The sequence below is a fragment of the Malus domestica genome, chromosome 12 (assembly GCF_042453785.1).
Source record: "Malus domestica chromosome 12, GDT2T_hap1".
Classification (NCBI taxonomy): Eukaryota; Viridiplantae; Streptophyta; class Magnoliopsida; order Rosales; family Rosaceae; genus Malus; species Malus domestica.
In genome coordinates, this window is record NC_091672.1 from 20,571,369 (window position 1) to 20,589,041 (window position 17,673).

At 37.7% G+C, this 17,673-nt stretch overlaps 3 protein-coding genes across 5 annotated transcripts; all 3 read left to right on the forward strand.

Moving 5' to 3' along the window:
• Positions 1-1,175: 1,175 nt before the first annotated feature.
• Positions 1,176-6,235, forward strand: LOC103413763 (uncharacterized). The gene is made up of 4 exons (XM_070809115.1): positions 1,176-1,776; positions 2,599-2,766; positions 2,864-4,285; positions 6,077-6,235. The coding sequence occupies exons 1-4, from the start codon at positions 1,186-1,188 to the stop codon at positions 6,233-6,235; spliced, it is 2,340 nt and encodes a 779-aa protein (XP_070665216.1). The 5' UTR covers positions 1,176-1,185.
• On the forward strand, positions 6,116-8,913 carry LOC139187660 (UNC93-like protein 3). The gene is made up of 9 exons (XM_070808984.1): positions 6,116-6,331; positions 6,998-7,061; positions 7,154-7,267; positions 7,366-7,410; positions 7,525-7,754; positions 7,880-7,970; positions 8,098-8,171; positions 8,268-8,391; positions 8,488-8,913. The coding sequence occupies exons 5-9, from the start codon at positions 7,576-7,578 to the stop codon at positions 8,491-8,493; spliced, it is 474 nt and encodes a 157-aa protein (XP_070665085.1). The 5' UTR covers positions 6,116-6,331; positions 6,998-7,061; positions 7,154-7,267; positions 7,366-7,410; positions 7,525-7,575; the 3' UTR covers positions 8,494-8,913.
• Positions 8,914-10,200: 1,287 nt separating this feature from the next.
• On the forward strand, positions 10,201-14,296 carry LOC103450209 (UNC93-like protein 3). Of its 3 annotated transcripts, none has more exons than XM_008389522.4 (10): positions 10,201-10,696; positions 10,926-11,089; positions 11,177-11,240; positions 11,325-11,438; positions 11,529-11,573; positions 11,943-12,193; positions 12,314-12,404; positions 13,549-13,661; positions 13,805-13,928; positions 14,002-14,296. In XM_008389522.4, exons 1-10 carry the CDS (start codon positions 10,529-10,531, stop codon positions 14,182-14,184), a joined length of 1,317 nt encoding a protein of 438 aa, XP_008387744.3. In that variant the 5' UTR covers positions 10,201-10,528; the 3' UTR covers positions 14,185-14,296. The 3 variants fall into 3 exon arrangements, with proteins under 3 accessions (XP_008387744.3, XP_070665646.1, XP_070665647.1); XM_070809545.1 differs by having other exon boundaries at positions 10,256-10,696; positions 11,529-11,606; XM_070809546.1 differs by having other exon boundaries at positions 10,558-10,696; positions 10,887-11,089; positions 11,529-11,606.
• Positions 14,297-17,673: the final 3,377 nt, after the last annotated feature.

Below are 17,673 nucleotides of genomic sequence, written 5' to 3' on the forward strand. Positions count from 1 at the left end.
AAAAAAGTCAAATGATTTATGACCACACGATACACGATGAATGACTAAGATGTGGGGATCTTCCGGATGGGATCCAATTCCCCTTAACAATCCATGATTCCCAAGTAAGCCAGTGTGGCGTTTGACTAAAACACCAACCATAGAATGGTAATTTAGCTTTAATTGTCTATCTGCCTATGCCATAGGTTTTTGTTCATAGTCTACTTATAACATAGATTAATTGTATTATATTGTTTTATAATATAACTTTATCACAAAAGTTAATGAATTTAATTTTTTTATCTAAATAGACAAGTTGATACAAAAATATGTAATTAGATAATTGGGCCCAATCCTAAAAACAACCTATACTTTTGGACCTAGATCTAAAATCCCCCCCAAAAAAAAGGCTTATTTTAGCTATGCCTTCTCGAATTCGATTTTAATCTCACTTTGCTCTATGTAACTCAAAAGTCGTTACTTTACTCCCTGAAACTCAAAGTTTGCTCAACTTTGCCCCATGAAACTCGATTTTGATCTCATTTTGCCCCATGAACCTTGAAAGTCGTTTCTATAAAACTCAAATTCACTCCACATTGCCTTAAATCTGTTAATTTCTTATGTGGGTTTGATTTGGGAGCTTTCCTTTATTTATTTATTTTTTATCTTTTTCATCTCTTCAATTTCTTTTAAACTTAATATTCTTTGATTGTTAAATGTAAACACATAATGAAGATTTATAATCAAATTTATTGCACACGTAGTATAGTCTTATCAGGTGTTAGGTCCTACATATGTTTCCAGAGGCGACCTATAAGTTTGATGGAGAAGAGAGTCTACAAGTCAAAGTGGTACAAATTTTTATTTTCAGGGAGAAAAATGGTAACTTTTGAGTTAGAGAGGCCAAAATAAGTCCAAAATAAGTCCAAAAAAAAAAAAAAAATCAAGGAACTTATTCTTTACTTGTAGGGACATTGCACATTGACATCTCAGTAAACGTAAAAAGATCTTTGTTTCTACCAAAGCCATGAAAATTGTCTATTACCATTTCACTAGCATCTGCATGCTAAAAGCAAACACATATACACCGGCAAATTTGTTTTAAGTCGAATCTAGCTTTGCTATGCTAGCACATGACTATATGATACCATCTGATCTCATTCAGTTTTACATGTGAACTTGGAGACTCGCAACACTCCGAGATCAATGGTTCTGGCCAGCAGGACGAGCTGGACCTGTGCCGTGTGGTGCCTAAGGCTGCGCGCAGCATTTCAAACCATCTTAGCCTGCACCATAGTCTACACCACCACCCTTTACGGTCCACAGCCTCTCAGGAGTTTAGTAGCTTACCCTGGATACTCTTACCTCACCACAATCCTCATCCTCTCAGACGCGACGCTTGGGGAGGCGCTGAGAGGCTTCTGGCACACGCTTTACGGTTGTATTCAGGTCCTGATCCTTACACTCCTGAGCCTCCGGATGATAGGACCCGCACACTTCAGTTATTTCGTATCCGCCCTTGCAGTGGCACTGTGCACTTTTGTTGTGGCACTGCCGGGAGCAACTCACTTGATGTCTAAGCGGATTGCGTTTGGTCAGATTGTGATTGTGTATGTAGGCACTGCCATTCATTGTGCAGAAGCTGATGAGTTGGTACTTATGCGCCCGATTCAGGTGTGTTTGAGTACTGTGCTTGGAGCTTCAGCATCTGTTGGGGCTATGTTGTTTCCCAACTTGTTCTTCTACCGAAAGCCATCTCTGGCAGCTGTGTTGTCTCCTTACCTTGCCTACCACGAGGTATATATACATCTACACACACACACACATACATACAATTATAACATGTGTTGTTTGTCTTCCATATGTTTGCATATCATTTTGTTTGGGATCCTAAAATTCTTGTATACGATGAGTGCAAAGTTTTCATGATTTTCACAATGCAAACTTCATGATGATTCATAGACGTTGGTTAGGCCAGTGTGTCAACCTTCTTGCATGGAAGTTTGAAACCCGTTGGTTGTAGATTGGAGTAGTTCACAATATCGTATTCTTAAAAACTTCACGATGATTCAAATCATGTGGTCCCTTCTTTCGTTTTTTCTTTTCTTGTTTTGTTTTTAAAAGGCATTCTTGAGGTTATAAAATGGTAAAGGTACAAAATTTAACAGAAATTTTGAATAAACTGAACTAAAAATTAGGAACAAAAATGGAAAAATAATATTATAGAGGATCGAGTTTTAATTAAAAAAAAAAAAAGTGAAAATACACCCAAAAAAAGAAGGGTCACCCAAAAAAAAGAAGGGTCAGTGGAAGAAGAGGTCCTTAAATTCTTGTCACTGATGCCTGAAAATCAGTCTATTCCATATTCCTTCGTGGCTTCATCGTCAACTTCACATCCACCACATAATTCCATTCTTTTTCTAGCAACTTACTCCGTCCAAATTCGAGATTTCAACATTAGTTTTACTGAAATTTTGATAAGATTTGAAGTCGTTATATGATGTGTGCGTAGAATAAATATGAAAATTGAGTGATATAACCTCAACCTGTTCTTTTTCTTGTCACACCCCAAAATCACATGTCACGATAAACCTAAAGGGAATGCTTGTAACATTTCAGGTGAGACAAATGTGCCAAAAATATGCCGAGAACGCTAGGAAGAGGTTCAACTTCTATTTAGATGCAATCTTGTCTCAAGACAGCTCTGCTGCACTTGACTTTATTTTACGGGCCAAGCCCTTGGCTGAAGCAGGAGAAAAGCTCCTCCGAAGTATTGAACATAAACAGGTAAAACTACCTTCTGTACAAGAGTTGGTTCCTCTGCTCGGGTTTTCTCTGCTGACATTGATTTTAAGTTAAACCAATGTGGTTTCTTTTTGGACAGGAAGCCTTACTGTGGGAAAGACCAACAATCAGAAATGTCCTCAACCCTAGTCGCTTCTATGTTCGAGAAAAATTGCAGGAAGTTGAATTACCCTTGAGAGGGATTGCAATAGCTTCAACTTCATGCCCTTCCTTTCCTGTTGCCATGATGAAGAAACTGCAAGCGGACTCTTTACACGACCTGAAAAGGCGAATACATGACCAGCTTGAGCAACTCGAGCGCTTTGCACCTTTCTACACAAGAAAGAAAAAAGAAAGATCTTTGAAAGAGGCTTTCTGGCCCCTTGAAACCATTTTTCATGAAGATTTATTAGCTTTCTTTTTGGTTGATTGTCTGAAACTCCTCCAAGAAAATACCGAGGCTATTGAAGAATGCAAGCGAGAGAGCTCTAACACTGAAAGCTCAGGCGGTTCACAAATCAAATGGAGCTGTGACATTTTGTGCATTAAACCAAGCAAAACAAGTCTATATTTTGCTGTCAAGTGCTCACTTTCCTTAGGCCTTGCTGTGCTGCTGGGTTTGCTGTTCAATGAGAGAGAAGCATGTTGGGCAGGACTAATAATTGCAATAAGCTTTGTTAGGGGAAGACAAGCAACATTTACTGTAGCGAATGCTAGAGCACAATCTACGGCAATGGGATCAATCTACGGGATCTTGTGTTGCTTCATCTTCAAGGAAGTCGAGGACTTGAGTTTCTTACCTCTTCTACCTTGGTTAGTTTTCACAAGCTTTCTAAGGCACAGCAGGATGTATGGCCAAGCCGGTGGAATATCAGCAGCTGTAGGGGCACTACTAATACTTGGTAGGAAAGATTATGGCCCTCTGATCGATTTTGCAATTGCTCGAATCACAGGGGCTGTCATTGGATTGATATGTTTCGTCACCATAGAGATTCTCACATCCCCTGCAAGAGCAGCAACTCTGGCAAAACTCAAACTTTCACTTGGATTGGGATCCCTTCAAGCATGCATCGAAGATTTAGTTCTTTTTGACAACCAAATCGCTTCAATGAGTCCAAAGTTGAGACAGAAACAGAGTAAGTTGAAATCCCATGTCAAAAAGTTAGAGAAGTTCATTGAAGAAGCTCAGCTGGAGCCTAATTTCTGGTTCATCCCTTTCAACGGTGCCTGTTATAGCAAACTCCTGAGATCTTTATCAAACATGGAGAATCTTTCGCTTTTCATGTCCAACATAATAGAATCTCTATCACTCGTATTACAGCGCTTCGACCTTGATTTGGAAGAACTCCGAAAACCCATGAAGGCCTTTGAGAAAGATTTGGAGATTTTCAAGAAAAAAGTTGGGAAATCTCTGCACTGTCTTCAAGAACTGGCTTCCAAGAAGTCTGTTGCAGTTCATAACAAACATGACATTGAGTTCGGAACATCAGCAAGGGAAAATGATTGGGACACTTTGGATGCGGTCCCTAACTATCAATATTCTTTGATTGAAACCTTTTTAGTTTTTAGTTTTTTATTAAGGTCATCGACATTAATATAATAATGTAAGTTACTATATTTTTAAATTAAAAATTAAAATTGAAATTTGTAATTGTTTATATTAATGAGATTTTAAATAAAATCCATAATTTATGGGATTAAAAATAATAAAATATAAATTATACTCTCTATTATATTGTGTGTGTGTGTGTACATATATGTATGGGTACATTAACCAAAATTAACAAAAAAAGGTATTGTACCAAAACATGGATACATTCTCAAATCAACGAAAAAGAATGTACCCATATAAGTTTAAACATGGATTAAAAAATTTGAATGGATTTTATATTAAAAAAAAGGGTACATTTTACATATAACAAATTGATATTTGAGAATGGGTACATTTAAGATTTAAAAAATTGAAAAATCATATGAATGGGTACATTTAAGATTAAAAAATTGAGAATCTTTATATATATATATATATATATATATATATATATATAAAACTAATAGGTACAAACTTAATTTAATTTAATTTTTTATTGTTTTGGAAATGTTTGAATTGAAAATTAATTAGAAGTTTAATAGAGGTGTGAATATTAAACCCTAAATTAATTACTAATTTTTATATTAAAAATTATATAATAAACATGTAAATTCATTATCACATTAATGATAGGGACTTGAATCAAAATTTGAGAACTAATAAGGTCTTAGTCAATGAACAGTAAAAACTAGGGACCGGATACTAATTTTTCCAAAATGATTCTAGGGGCTTGGATTCAGAGAAGGAAGAGACTGAAAGCATTGTAGACTCTTTTCTTCAAAATTCCAATGAATTATCCGAAAAAATTGCCGCCAGGACTGGATTAATAAAGGATCATCAGAAGCTTAGAGGGCAAGTAACTGTTTGTTTGGGTGGATTAGGGTTTTGCATCAGCAGTCTGCTGAGGGAAGTAAAGGAGATGGAGAAAGAGTTTCAAGAACTTATCAAATTGGAACACCCTTCAAGCCATGTATTTGTATGAAGACACATACTTTAATATCCTAAAATCTTACTCTTCCTAGCAAGTTTATTTTTCAGTCAGAGGGTTTTAAATTATTTAATTATAGAAAGAATATTGCTTCCAACTTCTAATATATACTTGAGTTTGTCGAGAATGGATCAGCTCATAGCATAGAACATGATTCTAGACCGGTAGATCATTAGTCTCTAAATCTTTACCCTTTAGCTAAGATTTGAACTATCATGTGATATGGTAAATCAGAATCATATTGTTGTTGAATCCTTAATTAATGAACGTTAAGCTAAGAATCAAATGGTCATGAATCTCGATGCATGTGATGATAACCAGAATTCTTAGTTGTTGAATCCTTAGTTGATCTTTATAGCCAAGAATCAAACGGTCATGCATGTTCGAGGAAACCAAAATCAATAGTTGTTACAACCTTAATCGTTAAATGGTTTGGCTAAGAAATGAACGGCCATAAATATAGATCCACGTCATGAACCCTCCAGAATTTTCGCCGAATCCTTCTAATTTGCGATGGTCCAATCTGTTTTTGTCTGCATGCATGCAGTTACGTGATATTCACCAACGAGTAGTCACAAGTATATGACGAGAGGGTGGTGGCATGAAGTGGCACATCAAATTGTGTACATCTGCATCAGCCGCTTCCGCCAACCAGTAGCACATAAATCTATTTCACTTGTCAGCATAATCAAAGAGATTATCATCATAAGAGGATATGTCTTTTCTCTAAACAGTCTCTCACTATATCTGTTGGATTGGAACTTGAAGAAGAAGAAGAATCAGCTATGGAGTCTGCTGCTATGGTCTCTGCAGCTTCTTTTCATGATCTGGAATCTTCTCATGATCTGGAGAAGCCACTGCTTGTCGATAATTCTCGGGTTCGAATCCGATAGAACCATGCCAGAGATGTCCATATTCTCAGCTCTGCCTTCTTGCTCATCTTTCTTGCTTTTGGTGCCACTCAGAATCTAGAGAGCACTCTCATCACTGTGAGTTAGGTTTTTTTTATATTTTTTTCCCATTTCCTCTATTTTTCAAGGGTTTGACACTCGCTCTTTTAGTCATTTACACTCCGAATTAAATATTTTGGAAATTTTTCCGCACTCGCAAAAGTAGTACAGAAGGATAAAGAATGAGTGCTAGAAGTACTAGATATGTTTTATGTCTTTGATCAACTTGATTCTGATGGTTATGGAACTTTTGGATTTGGCAATCAGGAGAAGAATTTGGGTACCACATCGCTTGAATTTTGTATTTATCATTCGCATTTTTCTCTTTGGTGGCGTCGGCAGTGGTTCGACGTTTGGGTTCAAAGAACACTTTGATTCTTGGGACTAGTGGCTATTGGTTGTTCATAGCACATTTGAAACCAACTTGGTAGCTACTTTACTAATCCACTAAATAACTAGCAACTGAATTTTTAGTCCAAAGTAAAAAAAAATCCCAGCTGATGTGCATAGAACACGGCTCCTTGACTGCAAATTACAGTAGTACACATATGACATACATTGTTTGCAATGCATTGAAATCACGAAAGTAAAAAGTTTATGCAAACATGTCAAACTGTGATTCGTTTGCACGGAGGAGCCAAGTATAAGAAAGTCTTTACTGTAGTTTTGTTGCACATGCTTTAACGTTGAACTATTTCTTTGTAGGTACATAATGGTTCCTGTTTCTTTGTACCTTGGGTTTGCCTCTTCAATAATATGGGTCGAGCGGGTACGAGATCTCATATTTGCGTCAACTTCAAGTCTTAAGTGTTTAGCGACAAAGATGGAATTTAATTGCTGAACTGATTGTGGATCCATCAGGGAACATATCTAACTGCAGCAGTGCATAGTCATGCCCGAGACGATGGCTTACATGAAGGAACAGTTATTGGCAACTTCAATGGAGAATTTTAGGGATTGTTTGCGTGTCGAGAGGTGAATCTGTTCGGTCCTCCTTATGAATTTGTGCTACAATTTTCTATCAAATTTATCCTGTCATTTTGGCTTATGATCTTTGCTATGAACTTTTGCAGTTCATTGGAAATCTTTTACCACTTTTCTTGCTAAAAAGTAGAAAAGTGCGTGCCAACTGCCATCCTTTTGTATACATTGCTTGTTTGAATTTGCGTTTAGAATCCATGGTTGTTTGGATACGATGTGCATTGATTTTGTTTCCCTTTTGATCACTGCAGGACGGAAATGCAAGCGACATAAATTTGTTGTTCACCGTGTTTCTCTGCAATATGACCTTAGGAACCATACTGATGTGCTTCTTAAGCAAACGGGATGACGAAGTAGAGTCTCTCAACTTACTTTCTACTCTGTCATCTTCGTCAATGTCGCTCATCCATCCTTTGTTTGATATACGGAGGCTATTAATCATCCCCCCATGGCATATACAGGATTACAACAAGCATTTGTGGTAACTATTTGACCAATTATCGCAGCTATACTGTCCAGCAGCCAAACAACAATAACTTATTTTCCTTTTCTAATCTTTCTTTTTCTTGCCCCGTGTTAATAATTGCACAATTATTCTACTTTCAGGGTTGAATTCACCAAGTACATCGTTAAACCAATGCTCGGTATGTCTGGTGTGGGCGGTGAAATGGCAGTTTATGGGGCTTTTGATGCAGTAGTAAGTATATATGCACAAGTAGTTCTTTAACCTTGATAGAAGTTTTTTCTAGACTTGTGATCTCACATTTGGGTGCCACTTATGTTAATGTTCATTCTCTGCTGGTCGACTTACCTCTGGTCTCAAGTCCATCACTCTTATCGTCACAAGCGGAACTTTAGTTCAGGCCGCTATATTCATCTGGCTGCTTCTTTTTTACAGGCTACTTAGCAGTTTTTGTGGCAATTGTAATCTCCAATCTGAAGTGAATGCCTTGTTATCTATATTCCATATTTTACATTTGTTATGATCATGCAGCCCGTCAAGCGGCCTAGTTGGCACAATGAACCTTCTTATCATGTCAGCTCTCTTGGGCATCGGTGATGGAGTTTTCAACACACAGCTCAGTGCTTTGATTGGAATATTCTTCAAACACAATACGGTATGAAAAATATCACTCCTTTATAAGTTTTTTTATCCTTGCACTTGCCTTGACAATCTGAATCCGAATCTGTTGTTTTTCCTGGACCATGCGCAGGAATGAGCGTTTGCGCAGCTAAAGGTGTGGCAGTGTGGCACCGTTGCACTCATCTTCTTCATCAGTCCATACGTCTCATTACAGGCAATACTAGTTCTTATGCTCTCTGCGATTTGCCTCTCGTACGCCTCCTTTCTGTTTCTGTATCGCTGAGGCAACAAATCAACCTCGCTTCATCGAGTTTTAGGTTCAGGTTCATGATGTGTTGCGCATGAAATATGAAATCTTCAAAAGCAAAAAGGGAATAGTCATACAGGTTTGGATAACATTTTGTGTTGTTACCGTCTCTAAACCCATATTATCCACTTTGCGGTGTTGTTTATGAAACTAATGAAAAATGACCGTTATATCTCACTCAACCCAACTGAGAATGGTTTGGGTGGTTGGGTTGCTTGAATTTTTATGTGCGGCAATAGTTTGAAATAATATCAACCCGAGCCTTTGGGTTGGCCAGTGAGTTGGAGCCCCCTCCTTTAATTTTTTTTTTCTTGAACAAACGATATTATCTACATTAAAATGATAGAGGAGTGAGTTGAACCTCACTTAACAGTAATGTGGTTCAAATTCGCATTTGACAAGAACCGAACCTAAAACCTCTCACTTATTTATAAAGAGGAATATCGCTAGACTAGTATGAAATTGCTAAGGGGGGGTGTAGTCAAATTCGGATTTGAGAGGATTTTAAAAGACTTTAAAATCCCAGTGTAGTCAATTAAAAGATTTTAAAGGATTTTAAAATCCATCCAAATCTAAGTGTATTAAAAAATTAAGACTTTGGAGGATTTTTATAAGTTTTGGATTTTGTAGGATTTGAGAGTAAGAAGTATATATAACCAAGACTAAAAAGAATCCAACATCACCCCTTAGGATTTTAAAATCCTTCTTCCCCTTCTTCCCCCTTCTTCCCGCTTTGCTCTCGTCCATATTCCGAAAGGTAGGCCATCACTCATCGATTGCAGTTCTTTACAACCAAAGCTTTATGATTAAAGTTCCTTATCCACTAAATCATCGTTTTGTTAATCTGGATTTGAATCTGTATTTGATCAGTAAATCATATTTTTTGTTTGATGGTTAGGGTTTTCGCATAAATTTATGTTCTCAATTTGATCGAATTTTGTTTCTTTTCTTATAAGAGTTCTAGTTTCAAACCATACATGCTTTCGTTTTCTTTGTTCAATTTTTGAATTGAGCTGCAATCTAATAAGTTAATGATAGTGACAATTGGCTCGAGGCCTAATATTTACTTGAATTTTTCGAATTTAGCTCAAAATTTCATCAGGATTTGTTGTTTCTTTATCGAATTTTATACCTTCAGGGCAATAGGAAATTTTTTTTCTTTTTTTTTCAATAAAAATATTATATGAAAATCCACTACAATCCACCAAAATCCATATGAAAAAATCCATTCAAATTCTTTAAAATCCATATGAATTTTGTAGGAATCTTAAATCCTCATAAATCCTATCAAATCTATCACTTTTAAAATCCTTTAAAATCTTAGTTTGACTACACGGACAAGGATTGTCTGCCCTCTAATTTTTGCGGGTTGGTCTGGAATCAAGCGGTTAAGGAAAGGTCCTTGAATCAATAGAAAGAAAAGTGTAATTTCTACGCTCCTCTAAAAGTGTAATTTCTAAGAAACAAAATAATAAATAATAATAAATAAAGAAAAAACGTTGCAATTATAATGGCGGCAATGACACCGAAATGATTCGGCGTTTGTCGCTTCGTCAGACTTTTCTTTCGATTGATTCAAGGACCTTTCCTTAACCGCTTGATTCCAGACCAACCCGCAAAATGCCAAAATTCAGAATCCCCCCAACTCCCTCTCAATTTTCTCACCAACCAAACAGTATTTTAGAGTTAGAACTGAAAATTAACCCCAATTGAAAGTCAATCTCTCTGTTTGTCCACTAGCTCTCGGTTTTCTCTGCCGGCAGAAACCCCTTCCTTTTGGCCTCGCACTATTGGACTCTCTCACTCATGTCTAGGGTTTTATAGCGATTCTTTGAGAATCTGTACAGAGAAGGACTCGAAAGCTATGGACTCGGCCGGTTTTCCCGACGAAGAGACGCCTCTGGTGCCGGATAATTCGCCGATTCAAAGCCAGAGGAATCATACCAGAGACGTTCATATTCTCAGCTGTGCCTTTTTGCTGATTTTCCTCGCTTATGGGGCCGCTCAGAATCTCGAGACAAGTGTCAACACGGTGAGTTTTAAGTTCCGAAATTTGATTTGCGGATGTGGGTTAAGCCAGTTGTCGCGCCCGCACCGGAGTTTGAATCCGCTGCTCGTAGATTTGAGTGATTTAGAATATCCCCTTATGTCGAAACAAAAAAGTTTGAAACTTTTGCTTTATAAGTGCTTTCCCTTTGATAGATTGTTGTGATTTTTTTCAGCTTGATTGTGATTGTTTGGGGCTGTGAATTTGTGTTCAGGAGGATGATTTGGGGACAATTTCACTTGGGATTTTGTATTTGTCTTTCACATTTTTCTCTATGGTGGCGTCTCCTGTTGTTCGAGCATTGGGATCGAAGAATGCTTTGATTCTTGGGACTACTGGCTATTGGTTGTTCATAGCTGCAAACTTGCTTCCCTCTTGGTAGCTACTAATTTTCTTATATCCGTACTCTCTTACATAAATTCGTTCACTATGCATATGCTTTAGGTTTGAAGTATTTCAGTGTAGGTATACTATGGTTCCGGCTGCTTTGTACTTGGGATTCGCTGCTTCGATAATATGGGTTGGGCAGGTGCAAATTACACCCCATATGTGTTTGTTGCAAGTCTCTTTTTAGTGTTTGGTGGAAGTGCTGACCATAATGTGTGTCTATCAGGGGACATATCTAACTTCCACCGCGCGTAGTCATGCCAAAGATTATAATTTACATGAAGGAACAGTCATTGGCCACTTCAATGGAGAATTTTGGGGAATGTTTGCCACTAACCAGGTGACTTTGTGTTATTGGTGAATTTGTGTTACATTATTGGTAATGTTTGTGGCTGTTTTGGCTTATAATCTCTACTTTAAACTTTTGCAGTTTGTGGGAAATCTTATATCACTTGCCGTGCTAAGAGATGGAACAGTTTGTGACTCTGCCATCCTTGTAGTTAAACTTGTGTTTATCTTGTGCCCTTTCTCTTGATTTTGTTCACTCATTAGACCCCATGAGTCTGACGGTCCTAACCGTCGTTTTGGAATCTTCTTCAATCTCATAAGTTAAATCAAAATGCATTTGTTGGTAACGAAACCTGATATTATTTTAACAAGTACAGCAGTCTTACGGTTGTGCAAACATGGCTTTATGTTTCTTACTTCCTCTTTGGACTTCTCAGTAACGACGAAATTTAGGAGTGTCTAGTCCTGCACATACACTAGACTAAGATTTTTATTTAGAACTTATCAGTGTTTTGAAATTTCATGCATTGATTTATTTTTCCTCACATCACCGCAGGGGGGAAGTAATAATGGCACAACTGTATTGTTTAGTGTGTTTCTCATCATTGTGACTTTGGGTACCATACTGATGTGCTTCTTACATAAAGGGGAGGGTAGAACAGAGGAGGACACCCAGGATTCTTCTCCCAGCTTCTGTGCATCTCTGTTGTCTTTGTTAAAGACAATCGTTACTCCTTTGTATGATGTACGGATGTTATTGATCATCCCCCTCATGGTGTATTCAGGATTGCAACAAGCATTTGTGTGGTAATTACTTGACCAGTTATTACTGCCTACTCTCTTGTAGCCGAAACATTATATTTTAGGTTTTCATTTCTTCTTTTACGTTTTCCCTTATTGAACATTGCACAATTGTTCTAATTTTAGGGCCGAATACACCGAGTATATTGTTACTCCAACGCTTGGTGTGTCTGGCGTGGGTGGTGCAATGGCAGTTTATGGAGCTTTTGATGCAATCGTAAGTATGCCAACAAAAGTAGTTTGTATCATTGATTAAATGCAGCTTGTACCATTAGTTAGTTCAGAGCAAGTCCACCCCTAAGGACTTTGCGCCAGCACCCAGCGCATTTATCCACTCAAGTGAACAGTAATAGACTGGAGTGAACAGTAATAGACCAAGGCATCTCCACCCCTAAAAAAATGCGCTGGCACCGAGCGCATTTATTTGGTGTTTTTTTTTTTTTAAAGTTTATTTCGGATAAGATTTTTAACCAATTTCGGATAAAATTTCAAATAAACTTAAAAAAAAAACACACTAAAATAAAATTTCATACTCATCAAATAAACTTAAAAAAAGCACACTAAAATAAAATTACATAAACTCATCAAATAAACTATAAAAAAAAACACACTAAAATGAAATTACATAAACTCATCAAATACACTTTATTCTTCAACCACAAGCTTTTTGGTATTTTTTTTCACACAAAAAGTATATGAAAGCTTTGGTAGGAAGTGTAGAAAATATTGAAATGTGGTGTAAGGTGGAAGATGAGGGTTAGATATTTATAGAAAAAATAATAATTTTTTTAAAAAAATTCTGTATTTTTTTAATAATTTTTCTGTATTTTTTAATAAATTTTAATTTAGTTAATTAACGTGGACCGTTGATCTGTGATCGGACGGTCCATTTTAAAAGTCAAATTTAATTTTTTTTTACCGTTGGAAATCCAACGGTCTACAAAAACTAGCCGTTGGAAATCCAACGGAATACATTTCGCCACGTCGCCTACCCGGGGTTAGGTGTTAGTGCGCCTGCGAGGCGGGCCCAATCTCTGAAACTCTGTCAGCTACTCGCCATGAAGGCCGCGTGAAGGGCACGCGCCAGGCCAATTGCCTGGTTCCTTGCTCAGTCAAATTTGGGCTGGCCTGGAGACCAGCTTGGGCTGCGTCCCAGGCAAAAGGGTGGGCTGGAGCAAATTGACAGAGGCCTGGCTTGTTTTTTGGACTGAGGGCTGGGACATTTTGTCCCCGCTGGACTTGCTCTCAGTGGAGGTTGCATTCAAAATCAACACTTTTGCCGATGATGCATTAATGGAGTTTTTATGCATGCTCGATATCTGGTGTTTATCTATCTGACATTTGGTTAATTCATAAATCAGTGTTCACTGACTGCTGGTCGACTTACGTCCGGTCTCAAGTCCATCACTATTATAATTTCTGGTGGAGTCCTCCTTCAGGCTATAATATTCCTGTGGATTCTTCTGGGATACAGGTTAGTAGTATTTACGTGTAGTGTACCACAGTTTTGTAGAGGGAGAAATTTTTATGGTAAAATCTAATTCAAACCTTTGGCCGATAATATAAATATCTGATTTGAAGCTGTTGTTGAATATGCAATTTCTTGTCATGATGCAGCGCGGAGAGTGGTGTACTCGGAATTGTCTACCCTCTTATAATGGCAGCTGTATTAGGTATTGGTGATGGAGTCTTAAACACACAGCTCAGTGCTTTGCTTGGTATATTCTTCAAGAGCGACACGGTATTGACTACACCTTTCCCTAATTCTTTACGTGTACCAATCTGTACTCACATTGTGTTGTTTCTGGGAACAGGAAGGAGCATTTGCACAGCTCAAGGTCTGGCAGAGTGCTTCGACTGCAGTCGTCTTCTTTATCAGTTCATACATCTCATTGCAGGCAATGCTGATTGTTATGCTTGCCGCTATTGCAATCTCATACACCGCCTTTGTTTTTCTCACGCTTCGAGAGAAAGCGTCACCGTCTTCAACTGCTTGATGTGGTGGTAAGATGAAAATTGAAATCATCCTTGAGAAAAATTCGTGTATACAGGCTGGTACATGTCATGTTTGCTACTGTTATAAACTAAAGCATTCAACCTTGACTCGTATGAGCAGCATATCTCCTTAAAGTTGACGTCACTAACTAACAAATCATTTATCACAGCTAACAACTTGTTAATTAGTGAATGACCACTAACAGAATGACACCTATACAATCCAGACCGATAGTTTCCTAACAGCTACATTCTCCAAATCGATCTGCAAGCAAATGTGTTGTCTGTAACTTGTTCATCTATATCTATGTCTTCTATATACACACTATATAAATCCAGCAGCCCATTTAGGGTGCGTTTGTTGCACCGGACTATCTCGGACTGAATTAGCTTCAGGGACTAAGCTGGATTGGTTTAGACTAGACTAAGCTGGACTGACTTAGTGAAGTGTTTGATGCAGTGCCGGATTAAGAAGCAGAACTCTTATATTATATTATTAAATGGGTAAATTACACAGTAGCCCCTCAGGTTTTGAGGTCTATTACAACTCCATACAACAACTTTAAAACATTTCACTTTCATACCTCAAGTACTATTTTATTTCAATATAATACATCCGTTAGATTTTCCATTCATTAATCTGTTAAATGCTGACGTGGCTGCCACATTTGTGCCAAATGTCTGCCACGTGGCAAAAAAAATAATTAAAATTTTTTTTTTTCTTTTCTTCCTCCCTCTTCTTCTTCTTCTTCTTCTTCCTCTTCTTTTTCTTCTTCCTCCTCTTCTTCTTCTTCGTTGTAGCCAGTGTTTGGGTGGGGGGGGGGACAAATTTTTTTTTTCTTTTCTTCCTCCCTCTTTTTTCTTCTTCTTCTTCTTCGCTGGGGTTGGGGGGGGGGGGTTTGGGACATTTTTTTTTCTTTTCTTCTTCTTCTTCTTCCTCTTCTTCTTCTTCTTTGTCGCTGGGGTTGGGGGGGGGGGAGGGTGGTTAGGGGCAATTTTTTTTTTCTTTTCTTCCTCCCTCTTCTTCTTCTTCTGGGTCGTTTGGGGGGGGGGGGAGGACAAATATTTTTTTTTCTTTTCTTTCCCCCTCTTCTTCTTCTTCTTCTTTTCTTTTGTGTCGCTGGGGTTGCGGGGGGCGGGGGGGTTAGAGACAATTTTTTTTTCTTTTCTTCCTCCCTCTTCTTCTTCTGGGTCGCTGGGTGGGGGTGGGGAGGACAAATTTTTTTTTTCTTTTCTTTTTCCTCTTCTTCCTCTTCTTGCAGATCTGGGTTTTTTTTTTTTTTTTTTGAGAAAATTCAGATTTAAAAAAAAAAATAAAATATTTTATTTGCCACGTGGCAGACATTTGGCAGCCACGTGGCACAAATGTGGCAGCCACATCAGCATTTAACGGATTAATGGATGGAAAATCTAACGGATATATTATATTGAAATAAAATAGTACTTGAGGTATGAAAGTTTTAAAGTTGTTGTATAAGGTTGAAATGAATCCCAAACCTGAGGTATGAAAGTGTAATTTACCCTTATTAAATCTATATATACAATATTTTATCATTAATTTAATCTAATGTACTAATTTTTTTATTATTATTTTATCATTTGGCTAGAATCATCTTCTTCCTGATTCATTTTTATCTCCGCCCATTGACTCCCTCCCTTCTCCCTTTTTTTTGCCTTTTCTCCCTTTTTTTTCTTCTTCTTCTTCTTCGCTGGGGTTGGGGGGGGGGGGTTTGGGACATTTTTTTTTCTTTTCTTCTTCTTCTTCTTCCTCTTCTTCTTCTTCTTTGTCGCTGGGGTTGGGGGGGGGGGGGGAGGGTGGTTAGGGGCAATTTTTTTTTTCTTTTCTTCCTCCCTCTTCTTCTTCTTCTGGGTCGTTTGGGGGGAGGGGGGGAGGACAAATATTTTTTTTTCTTTTCTTTCCCCCTCTTCTTCTTCTTCTTCTTTTCTTTTGTGTCGCTGGGGTTGGGGGGGGGGGGTTAGAGACAATTTTTTTTTCTTTTCTTCCTCCCTTCTTCTTCTGGGTCGCTGGGTGGGGGTGGGGAGGACAAATTTTTTTTTTCTTTTCTTTTTCCTCTTCTTCCTCTTCTTGCAGATCTGGGTTTTTTTTTTTTTTTGAGAAAATTCAGATTTAAAAAAAAAATTAAAATATTTTATTTGCCACGTGGCAGACATTTGGCAGCCACGTGGCACAAATGTGGTAGCCACATCAGCATTTAACGGATTAATGGATGGAAAATCTAACGGATATATTATATTGAAATAAAATAGTACTTGAGGTATGAAAGTTTTAAAGTTGTTGTATAAGGTTGAAATGAATCCCAAACCTGAGGTATGAAAGTGTAATTTACCCTTATTAAATCTATATATACAATATTTTATCATTAATTTAATCTAATGTACTAATTTTTTTATTAATATTTTATCATTTGGCTAGAATCATCTTCTTCCTGATTCATTTTTATCTCCGCCCATTGACTCCCTCCCTTCTCCCTTTTTTTTGCCTTTTCTCCCTCTTTTTCTCAGTACTACCGTCTTCCTCCGAAAAACAGGAGTGGGAGGTCTCTGGGAGGATAATCCCCTCTCTCTGATAGTGATACACAAATCTAGCCTTTTTCTCATCACCTGCTCCAAATGACAACAAAAAAACATTTTAAACAAAACCCATTCACGCAAAACTCAAATCACCCATGCAATATGTGCCTTTTCTGAAAATCACAAGAAAGATGAAAAAAATTCTGACCTGATTGAGCTTCTGCTGAGATGGGCATGGCCGCATGGTTGAGATGCTCTCACAGAGAAGAGCCGTGCCGTTGAAAATCAAGGTCCAGGAGGATGGATGTGTGATCGACGACCTTGTCTAATCTGGGTTCGAGGTGAATCAGATGACGCAGCTCATGGATTCTCCGCTTGAGATTCAAATTTGAGGTCTTGTTAGTTTGTGATTCTGGGTTCAAGGTGAGGAGGAAGGGAAAGGACGCGAGAAATGATGGAGCAAGGAGCGAAGTGAGGAGGACAAAGCTAGTTCTTAGCCAGTCCCATGGTATGCGGGGGGGGCTCGCTAAGACCGCCTAGCGCGGTCCTTAGTCGAGGCGAGTCATCTTTTATCCCATTAATGTTAATCCTGCAGAGCAACAAACATCAAACTAGACTAATTTTTAATCTAGTCCAGTCCAGTGAAAGCTAAGGAGGTCAAACAAACACCCCCTTAGGGTCACGGGCTTCACCAAAACAGAATGGGACAAAAATGTCCCCCAAACAAAAATGTTCCAAAGCAGTTCAAAATAATGCAGGAGTATTTTTGTCATATAAACAATGTTTTTTTATAATTAATTTTTTTGTACAGTTTTTTATTTTATTTTATTTTTTATAATTAATACCTCACAATAGGTTATCAATAATGTGATTCGATCAGTTGTGTTATTAAATATTATTTTCTTTATTTTTAAACACGTTCAAAACATCTTAAGAGACGTAGTGATAGTTATAAAAAA